This window comes from Dendrobium catenatum, unplaced genomic scaffold (assembly GCF_001605985.2).
Source record: "Dendrobium catenatum unplaced genomic scaffold, ASM160598v2 fragScaff_scaffold_754, whole genome shotgun sequence".
Lineage (NCBI taxonomy): Eukaryota > Viridiplantae > Streptophyta > Magnoliopsida > Asparagales > Orchidaceae > Dendrobium > Dendrobium catenatum.
Window position 1 is genome coordinate 437,139 of NW_021319216.1, and position 11,728 is coordinate 448,866.

Genomic DNA, 11,728 nt, shown 5'->3' on the forward strand with positions numbered 1-11,728 from the left:
CCCCTCGAGTAAAAAAAAGCTAAACTCTTAAACATCGAGCCACCTTTTGGTGTAATGGTTGGAATTTTATTTAAGAAACTCCACAGTTAAGCATGCTCATTCCTGAAAAAATTTGGGATGGGTGACCTCTTGAGAAGTTACACAAACAGGATAAAATTATGAGGCCCTTAGGCCAAAGCGGACAATATCTCAATAATTAAGAGTTTGGACTGTTACAAAGACTATCAAACCTTGTAACTTTCAAATTAGCAATTTCAAAAATTACACCATCCCAACCCAAATTGCTTCCCGTGCAGTGTTTTCATTCTGTAAAACAGCCTTGGTACGTAGCCTACCCCTACTGAAAAAACTCATACTAATTAAAAAAACCCCTTATTTCTAAGAATTGACATTGATATGTGTGTTCTTAGTTCAGTTTCCACGATTATTTCATCTTTTACCATTTCATTTGTTAGTTATTAAATAAATCGACACTGCAATCTGACTGGAGTTCAAATGATGGAAAAATCAGATAGATCACAAAGCCATAAAATCCTTTCATAAACTTCATCGCCATTAAAAGCGGGATAGAACACCCATATGACATTCAAAGAACATGATAACATATAAAAACCTGAGTGAACGAAGGCATGAACTACTACTTCTAAAATAGTTAAAATCGTTAACTTGCATTTCTACCATACTACATTATGAGGAGATTATTTACCGATGAACTCTTTAAATCTTCAAAGACTCTTTCCTCTTATTCTCCTCCATTTGGGAAAAGACCTTCATTGAAATCATATTATCATCAAAATATCGTGAATAAGGATGATCTCTAGGAACTAGCCTTCTGTACTTCTCGAATTGCTTCTCTGCCTCTTCCTTCTTCCGCAGCAACGTGTATATAATTCCTTGGCACAAATAAGGCCGGAAATCCCGCGGTTCCTGCCTCACCAATTCCTGGTAAATCTTCAACGCCTCCTCATACTTGTCCTCAATAACCTTAATCTGAGCAATGAGCAACTTAAAATCCCTCACGTCCTCCTTCCTCTTCAGCTTTTTGCACGTCTCCAAGGCAGATTCGACTCTTTTCAGTATCGCATTCAAATCGCCCTCTACCTCTCTCTGTGTCATAACCAGTCCATGGTAAGCCTCCACGAGCAAGGGGTCTTCAGCCAATATATCCTCAAACCCTTGCCTCGCAGACTCAGCATCCCCACTGTAGCTTTGAAGGTGAGCCTTCAGGAGGAGGAGCTCTTTCTCGCCAGGCTCCCGCTGTATAAGGCGATCGACAGCGGCAATCGCATCTTGAAACTTCCCGGCCTTGACCTTCAGCTCCATGAGCGCGCGCAGGGAGCGGCCGTCGTCGGGATTAGAATCAAGGTGCTCTTCCAGTTTGCGTTCCTTCTCCTCGTCAGAGAGTGCTTGGTCCGTGTCGAAGGATTCAACAGTCGCCGCAGGGGCCGGGGAGACTATGGCGGCGATGGCGCTGGGAGGGAAACGAAATCGAACAAGGAGTAAGCCAGCGCAGGTAGCGGCGGCAGCGAGGATGGAAGGAATTAGTTTCGGAGTTGAAATTTTGGGTACGGGTTGGGGAGGCTTGTGGGAGCAGTGGATGGAAAGACGGGGTTTAGGTAAGGAGCGTAGGGAGATGAGGGTTTTAGAGGAAGGGTTTAGGCGAAGAGAAGGTGAAGAGATGGAGAAGGGAGAGGAGAGTGAGAAGTTTGACGAGTGGAATGTTCTAGATACGGACTCCATTGATGAGTCTCGGTCGAGCTTTTTCTCTGCAGGGGGAGGAGAGCAGAGCAAAAGAAGCGGCGGTTGGAAGATATAGACTTGACTAGGAGGCTTCGTTCGGCAAATGAACTGGCTGAGAAGGGTACGGAGGGAAATTGGTTGCGAGACAAATTAGAACGGAGAGAATTTGAGGAAGAGTTGATGGGCCTGATTTTAGAGAATTTATTTGGGCCAACGCCAGACGTAGTTGTACCTATGTAGTTGGCGGAAATTATTGGGTCAGATCATCAAATACAGTTTACGTTCGGTATTCGGTATTCACAGTATTAAACAATATTGAGCTCGAAACTGTGAAGTACTGAGTACCGAGCAATACTAAGCTCGGTAATGAGCAGTACCGAGCTTAGTACTATTTGGTACTGCTCAGTACCGAGTAGGAGGTGATGTGGCGCTTTTTCATTGGGTTCCGAATACGTCCGGTGTCCTGACCCAATAATTTCCCACGTAGTTGAAACTCATGTCCACGGCTAGCCGGGTTAGAGGTGTAAGTAAGTCGAGTTAATTCCTGGGTTGATTGGAGAGCTCAACTCAAAAAATAATTTAGGAGTCGAATTTCATGAGTTAAAAGTGTACTGGACTCAACTCATTAGTTCCAGAGTCAGATCATAAAAAAAAGTGAATATAAAATGCACTTAAGAAACTAAGTTATAACAAGAAAATTCGTACCATGTAAACATCACAATGAGAACTCGCTCGAGAGACATTAAGCCTTAAAGAATAGCCAGAGGGGAACGCCTCCCATAAGAAGAACCAAGGGTTCATAAGAACCACTTAACTCGGGACTCGCCCATGAGAAGAATCATCCATCAAATCACTTGCAACTATTTATGGTGGAATGTCATCAACCATACTCTTCATCCCAACTAAGGAAAACAAATTTTTAATAGGGTTGTAGCTTGCCCCATTACAGTCAATCAAATATGGAGTTTACTACCCCCACGACTTGAACATACTCACCTCCCAATTTGAAGCAATCCAGGGCTCCAACAAATGGTCACCAAAGACTTTTGAGTGCTCGCCAGTCAGGGGTAGAGCTAAGATTTCTTTTTTTCTTATGGGGTACAATTTATCTAATTTAATAAAAAAAATCCCTCAAACTTTTTCATCCAAACTTGAAACTGGCATTACCAGTTTTAAATTTTATTTTAAATATGTCATTAAAAAAAGAAGAGTATATGAGATGGGGAGAAGAGAGAGAGAGAGAGAGAGAGAGAGAGAGAGAGAGAGAGAGAGAGGTGGAAAGAAATACTTGCTTAAGCCAATATTCGAGCACATGAGCAACCGTCGAGCAAGGATCGATGAGCGTGACTGTGTGTGTGGAAATTAAGAAATGGAACTTGTGTTGGCAAGGGTAGGCTACAAAAGATTAAAGGGAAGGAAATAATTCATACAAAGCTTAATTTTAACTTTTCACATTTTTCATATTAGAGTAGTATTTTAGAAGCAAGTAGCAAGCTAGTGAGGGCCCGTTCCTCCAGTGTCCATAGCCTAGATCCGCTATGTTCGCCAGTCCAACCCTCTTAGTTTGACCTTCACCAGCAGGCTCGTCTACCGACTTGCCCCTCCACATTTGGCACAAGGGAACTCTTGTGAGACTGAGGAGCAAAAAATGAGACAAATAGTTTTCCATCGAGTTAGCTATAGTATGACATATTTTTAAGGTAACCTATATTAGAAGTCATTAATTGTTGTACTTTTATTACTTGTTGTTATAGTTTTTCTTGTAGTCCTCAAATCTTTATAAATAAAGAGTGAAGAGGGACATTTTAGATTTGTTGACAATTTCTATAGACTCTAAGATAATAAATTAGCTTTCACCAAGTTTCCCTCATTCTCTCTCCATTCTCACACAGGTTCTCAGGTCATACCCTTCGGAGCTCGCTTGCTAGTGAGTTCAAATATTACCCACAGATAAACTTGAATCCAATATCCTGAAAACTCTTCCTTTTAAGAATTTCATGCATTAAAAAAATTTGAAAATGAGAAACAATTTGCATCAAATAAAAATATGTGCAAGTAAATATAAGTTAAAGTAAAATAATACTCAATAATCCAATTACATAATTATATTGTAAATTAAAGTAAAAAATCATTTAATACCAATAAAAATGCTCACAAATTAAAATATTTATGATTCAATCTCAACATACATGTACATTATTAATTTATGAATTCTATACCTAAAATGTACCTCCAAAAATATATAATAAGTATTAAACATAAAATTATAAGTATAAATATTGTAGTACAATATTAAATTTATTTGAAATTCATCTAAAAAATAGCCTAACTCCCTCAGCAAATGCTGCCTCTAAAAGCTCCCTCCTCAAATGCTAATTCTTCAAAAGCTTCCAAAATACCACATTTTAGTATTCATCCATTTCATCATCACATTCATTCATATTTACCTAAACAATATGTAAAATAAGTTATTTTTTAAATATAACAGTCAATTTGAATAGAATTATGATGTTACAATGAGTTTGTCCATTGCAATGCATATTGGGTTCTTAAGTAAGAGAAATATCATTCCCTTTATAAATTTAGCTTTGTAAAAAATCATAATTAAGATCATGAACATATTTATCAACTATCTAAAAATCTACAGTCTCAAAGCTTGTTTAGTCAATGGAGCATAACTTTTTTAAAGGTGTAACCTATAATGAAACATAATTTTCTTAAGAATCTAACATCTTTGCTAAAAATGAGAACATACTGGTATATGAAGTGCATATATATTCCTTAAATTAAAGCTGAACTAAACATACACCGAATCATTTAGTTGTTGATGCTCTAAATTAGATGTGTCAAATGGGTTATTAGGTCAAGTTTGGGTCCGATTTTAGATTGATATGTTTTGAACCCACCCAACTGATTTTGTAAATGGGTCAAATCCTTGAACATGACTTGACCTGCCCTAAACCTAGTTGAACCATCCCGATACAATAAATCGTTTAGATTAAAAAAAAAATTAGAGCAAGACATGACAACCAACGAGCAAAACAATATATTCATTCATTCCAAATTTAGATTTGCTACATGTATTCCTATTTCCAAAAATTCAATTAATTATTGCATCACTCCAGGTTTATGATAATAATTCTGACGACGATCATGTAGAAAATGTGGATTCAAAAAATATATTTTGCTTGATGAAGATGATCCTCCCATCTCTTTTTGATAATGCTCATATATGATTTGTACAATCTCTTTTCATTCTTGAACATGATTTTGATTACTTTAATTGTTCTTTATATTCCATCATAAACATAACTAAGAGATTGCTTCTCATTTCAATCAATTACTCCTAATAATCTTATAAGTGGTCTTAAAAAATTTGATCTAATAAATTAATCAATCTAATATTTATTATGTAAAACTATAAAAGGTACATCCTTCTATTTTGTTATTTTATCAACATTGAGTCAATGTAGTAGTTATTCATTAAAAATACTTGGAAATCATCCTTATATTTATCGATATTTTTCAAAATAGTTAAAGTTGTTGCAAAACAAATTTATGTTAAAATCTCTTTTCTATACAACTTGGTCTTTTCCTTAACAATATAAAGCAATGATTTTGAGCAATTATTGTCACAAGTGGCTCCCGCTATGTACGTAGCACGTTCTCATATATAGTTTAATTTAAGAGGTAGCCCCCTCCCCCCTATGTTGTAGCACTTTGTCATCTATCACAATTACTTTCTATCTTCTAATAGTTATATTACTCTGATATCATTTGTAATAATTCAAACTCTTAACTATAGATGTATTATATGTTTTGATCAAATGGTCTCAGGATTTTGTCCTATTTGTATAACTTCACATAAGGCCACCCATCCCTTGATTGCTTCCGCACGAGCACATTTTACTTTAGGTTTTCTTAATGAATTTTAATCATTACACCAAAAGGTGTCTCGATGTTTAAGAGTTTAACTTCTTTTTACTTGAGAGGTTTCACATGTCCTCTTATGCCTAATTTTTTTATATATTGCTTTTAATTTTTCTTGTTTTTGTGAGAGACATACATGTGAAACTTTTAAATTGAGCAATATTTCACTTAGCACCAATCAGATATTATTTGATCATTCAATTAATACCTTCGGCTTTATATATAACTCCACATAGCAAATATTTATATTTGTTCTCCCAACCAAAATGTCTACCTTCATAAGAATGATTCCATGTTGGGTCCTTTTTTCACACACAATAGGAGGAAATAAAGGCTTCCTTCCAAATGAATCCATTCTAAGCATAATAAAGAAATGATTGCTATTTAAATAAAAAGAAACTACACACCTTGATCTAAAAAATAGTTATATAATTCATCTATAATGACCAATGTATATTATGATATTTCTTTTTTGCATTAAATCATTTTGTATTTGATGGATATAAAAAAAAATGATCAGCAATTATATGCTACCAAAAGAGAACTTTTATGTTATTGATGAAATTATTATGCAAATATAATATCATGGAAATTTACTTACATCTTAAAAAACAATACAGAAGTTTTAATAGTGCTTAAGCAAAAAAAAAAAAAACCACAACAAGTGGCAGAATAAAGAAACAAATAATATTTCAAAGAAAAAAATAATATTTTCAAACAGTTCTAATACAAAAATAAGACCAAAAAAAAAAAGCAGACATTCAATTTTTGTATAAACAAGATATTTTGTCTTGAGAATACAATATCACATATTTTTAATATTGATATGATTAAAAAAACATATGATTTGCATGAATTTCGAGGCAATTTTCGAATTAAATTTTTTTGAAATTAAAGTTATAATCATCTAAAATTCAAATTTGGCATGCTTATAATTAAATGAAGTGTTTCGATGAGGCAAATCCAATGAGCCCAAGATCATTCAATCCATGCATCATTAAGACACTTAAATGCTGGAAAAAAAAAAAACTTAATGATCAAGGAAATAAATATGGACTCTACGATATAGTGTTTTGGATTCATGTTCAAATTACTAAATTATTTATCCTAAAAAGTTTATAAATAGAGCATCATTCTCTATATGAAGGGGGAGACCAAAGAGCTAAGAGAACTAAATAGCTATTTAGCATTTTCTGGCTATCACTGCAGACGACTACCACCAGCTATCGTCATCAACAACCATCTCAGCCAGTAATCACCGTCAATGACCATTGCTATAATCATCGTCATCTCCATATTCATATCAAGATTTAATCTTGTTGTTAGGTATTAACTATTTGACTATGAATATCAGATTTTTTTAATTCATATAACAGAAATCAAACCCTATTTCTGGGTGTCTCCAAGGGAAATTTAGATAATTTTTCTCAAACAATTCCATCTTCTTCAACTATGAGGAAGAAATGATTCTTGTATCACATGTTTTATATCGAATTTTTCAACTGGATGAGGACTGTTACTTGTGATACAATGCATATGCCCATAAGCTTAATAAATATGGTCTTTTTTTGAATATATAATATAACTATACATTTGTGATAAGATGCAAAATTTCAATAAGCCCATAAGTAAACACCTATACACTACACTTTCTATTTATTTATCTTAAGTTCTTGAACATGTACTTCTAATAAAATGCTTAATAAAATTATAAAAACATTATGCTTCCTCATAAATTTCCTTATCCTAATATATGGGCATATATATATATATATATATTACCTATCAGGATATTTTTAAAATTATTACATGTAACATTAATAGAGAATTTATGAAAAAAATTAATTATTTTTGTAGTATTTATATTGCCACTAGGAGTATTTATAATTCATATAATTGTTTTAAATTTTTAATAAATATATTAAAACTTTTAATCTTTATATATATATTAAAAGTATATATTTATACACACACACAGATATATATATATATATACATGAATGAGATATTATTATTAAAATTAAGGGTTAAATTTCAAATTAGTCCACCAGGCACCGACTATTCATATATGACCATTTTAATCCCAAAATATAACTTTACTCCAATTAGTCTACCAATTATACAAAATTGATTCAAAATGGTTTCTTTGGGACTAAATTGAAATCAATTTTGTATAATCAAGTGACTAAATTCTGATGTAGTGGATCGTCGGAAGATGCGACCTGTAAGAAGGATTTGGGTTTTCCCAATCCAGGGAAGAAGAAGGAGAAGCTTTCAAAGCTTTTAAAAGGGGATAATATCATTCAATGCCTTTCCTATTACAAAACCTGCTATTTATAAAGTAAAAAGAGCATTCTAGAAGCTCATTCTAACAAACTAGATAAGGTGTCCTAGGGAACACCTCAAGCATAAAATGCACCGCATCATTCTCCCCTAGCGTAAAAAGGCTCGACTCCGTCGAGACGCATTATTGAAAAAGAGATTGTTGTAGAAGACAGATTCCCGGATCGAAGATTTTGTTCTCATCATTTGCATCTTCCAATATTCTCTCAAATAACTCACCAACTTTTTTGACAAGCTCTTGAGGGACTTGATTTCCATCAGTATCAAAGAGAGCATAGCTCTCAATGTCATGATCAAATAATACAGAATTGTCATTGCTGGTGCGATAAAGGGGAGGCCCAAGTCTTCCAATCAAAGGTGCCAATGGATTTTCATTGTAGACACCGTGCAACCAGGATGCACCCATGTCAACAGGAAATCCAAAAGAGTAATCAGTGTGCACATGACCACCAACTCTATCCCCATATCCCAAAACAACCACCTGAAAGGATGCGTTCTTGAGAGCACGGGCGGTGTTAAAGCCTGCAAATCCTGCACCAATGACAATAACAGAAGGAAGGGATGGCTGTCTTCTCTCATTGTCAAGAAATGGCATTCTAAACTGTTGCTGTTGTTGAAGCAATGCACTAAGATATGCTCTCTTGATACCAAGTGAATCTCCGCAAGAAATGCTTGGTCTAACAGAAGATGCGCAGAAAACAAGGCTTGCCATAGGGATTTCTAGCTCAACAAATTTAGTATTAGATCCTTCGGTGACATTTCGTCGAACAGTTTGAGAGCATTCCACTGGATAGACTTTGACAGTAAAATTTTGATCGGACCTTTGCACACCTGAAGTATAAACATCCCCATCACCACTGCCCATTATAAAAACATCTTGTTGCTTGCTCATCGTTCTCAGAAGTTTCAATCTTAAACTTCATTAAGTCTCCAGGGAACTTTGAAACCGAGAAAAGTGATGTTTCACCGTATTACATGGTTGAAACCTGATCTATATTAACTTTTGTCTTCATTAAGCTTCCAAACAGAGAAGCATTCATGTTGACCTGCTGACAGTCCATATTAAAAGAGTTCTCCTGATCCTTCTTTTGATTTATGTCAGTTTTTTCACTAAATAAATCATCAAAAGAAATAGATGGGATGGAATGGGTATTTTTCTTCTCTACATTCTCATGCACAGAAAATTCAAAACGCGATATCTTACTTTTCTCTTCTTCATTTATCCTCCACGGTGAGGAAATGTGTTCGTTCGGTGTTAGGCCATGATCAGCATTTGTCTCACGGTCCAGCAAGTCCGAGCTGGAATCTTCGTCATCGTCCATATCCCCATTCGAATCTATATGGGCTTCCGATTGCTCCATTCCATCTTCGAAACTGCACTCGCTGTCGGAAGTTGTCGGCTGCACATAGTCGGTCTTGTCGGGGCGTGGGAGATCAGTTTGGACGCAAGATGTGGACTCTTGCTGGGGAGAAAATGCGGCGGGCAGAGCTGAAGGTGAAAACGGGTTTGGGGGCGCCGGAGTTGTCTCTTGCGGCCTGGTACTGGTCCATGCATTGGCGGCCATGATCCGGTCGCGTGGAGCGCCGCAAAAGCCGTAGGTCCCCCGTGTAAACAGCAGGCGACGGGTTGTGGATTGATTGTAGAAGCGAGCAAATCTGATCAGGATAGTTCGAGCTCAACAGTTTGAGCGAGATCGCTAGACAGGCGCTGCCAAGGAGCGGAGTCGCCAGAGACCGACGCGAGGTGTGCGGGAGGCTGTTCAGGCAAGCGCCAAGCGCCAAGCGAAGTCACGCACGCGTCGCTTCGGCGAATCGGCGGCTGAGGGTGCGGGAAGCTGGTCGGCGGGGGTCTGGTCGGCTGCTGTCGGCGGCAAAGGAGCGGCGGCTTTGAGATGAGGCTCCGTCTGAGCCGGCGGTAATTGAGGATGGGTAGTGGAGGGATTGAGAGGAGCTGGAAGCGGTCCAGTGAAATGAGAAGAGGCGTCGGACTCGTGCAAGTAAGGCGTGCAGGTGTTACACGCGGAAGGCCATGCTGCAGGTAGAGGGCCAGACTCGATCGCTGGACCTTCGAGGGCGACTGGTCTTGCGCGGGCAGGTCTGCGTTGGAGATGAACGGAGTCGGATGCGGGAGTAATCTGTGGAGGCGGATCGTGCCATCTCAGCGGAAGCTTGAGCGGCGGATACTCCGGCGGCGGGTCACACCATCGGAGAGGGAGTTCGAGCCGAGGGTAATCATCAACGTCCGGGGGAGTATGGCGGGACGGATGGCATCTGCGTGAAGCGGACGAGGAGATCGAAGAAGAAGAATACCTCGGTATGGTTGCCGACGACATTCTCATCTTCCTTATTGCCCGAAGGTTTTCACGAATCCTATCAAGGTTTCTGTCTACCTGATCGAGCGATTCCTTCGATTGAGCTTGATAGAAGGCGATCCGGCTTCGATCATCGTTGACAGCCCACCTTTCTTGGCGTCGATCGTCGTCGACCGCCAATCTTGTTTTGCAGCTTCGATCATCGTCGATAGCCGACCTTCTTCCGTAGTCCATCGATCTTCACAAGCTCCGGGCCCTGATACCAACTGATGTAGTGGATCATCGGAAGATGCGACCTGCAAGAAGGATTTGGGTTTTCCCAATCCATGGAAGAAGAAGGAGAAGCTTTCAAAGCTTTTAAAAGGAGATAATATCATTCAATGTCTTTCCTATTACAAAACCTGCTATTTATAAAGTAAAAAAGAGCATTCTAGAAGCTCATTCTAACAAACTAGATAAGGTGTCATAAGGAACACCTCAAGCACAAAATGCGCCGCATCAAATTCAGATCAATTTTATACATAATTATAATATAAGAGATTATTTTGGATCAATTTTGTATAATCAATAGTTAAATTGGGCCAATGTGATATATTATGACTAAATTAGTTATACACAATAAATCGGGGATTATTTTGATATCTTTCTATTAAAATTAGTTATTGTTTCCCACCGTTGCTTAACTTGGTTGGCGGGCGAGTATGGTTGGGAACACCCTAATTCCTGTTTGTAGCTACTCGAGCGCCAGCGCCTCTTAAGTTGTACTCAATCAAGTGCGGGCTAGGAGGTTTTTTGTAAGGGTGTCAATATTTGATCCGACTCGAAAACCAGACCCGAAACCACATGAAAATTTCGAGTTCGGGTCAACCCAAACCGAGTCGGGTTCGGGTTAGGGATTTCAACCTGTTTGTAAAACCGGGTCAGGTTCGCGTTGACCCGAAAACCCAAAATCAACCCGATTTGACCCGTTTTTAATTAATTTAGGAGGGTTTTAATAAATTTTTATGAAAGAAATAAATGATATTTCAAAAAATTATAAACATTATTGCTCAAATTAAATTAATCTTGATTTATTTTAAATTAATTAAAGTAAATCTTACCTTAATTTGATTTAGATTTAAATAAATTGAATTAAATAAAAAAAATTAATAAAATATATCAGAATAAGATCGGGTTCAGGTTGACTCGGACCCGAAGCGGGTCGGGTTCCGGTTCGAAAAACCGACCCGTTTGCAAAAACAGGTCGGGTTGAACAGTGTCGGGTCAATTTCTGTTTGGACCAGACCCGATTTTGACAGCCCTAGTTTTTGGGATGAGTGTCTCTTCGAAGTTAGCTGATGATTAATCACGCAACCAAACGCTCTTTTGCAGATAGTAATCGGTGAATATCCCGTTCCAAAAAT

The 11,728-nt window shown here is 37.5% G+C and overlaps 1 protein-coding gene across 1 annotated transcript; it reads right to left on the bottom strand.

The window, feature by feature from the left end:
- Positions 1–496: 496 nt before the first annotated feature.
- Positions 497–1,852, bottom strand: LOC110105939 (protein SLOW GREEN 1, chloroplastic-like). The gene has a single exon (XM_020835633.2). The coding sequence runs from the start codon at positions 1,738–1,740 to the stop codon at positions 718–720; it is 1,023 nt and encodes a 340-aa protein (XP_020691292.1). The 5' UTR covers positions 1,741–1,852; the 3' UTR covers positions 497–717.
- Positions 1,853–11,728: the final 9,876 nt, after the last annotated feature.

What these genes read in the sequence shown, in the direction of transcription:
- LOC110105939 (XM_020835633.2), bottom strand. Translation starts at nt 1,740, where the DNA reads ATGGAGTCCGTATCTAGAACATTCCACTCGTCAAACTTCTCACTCTCC.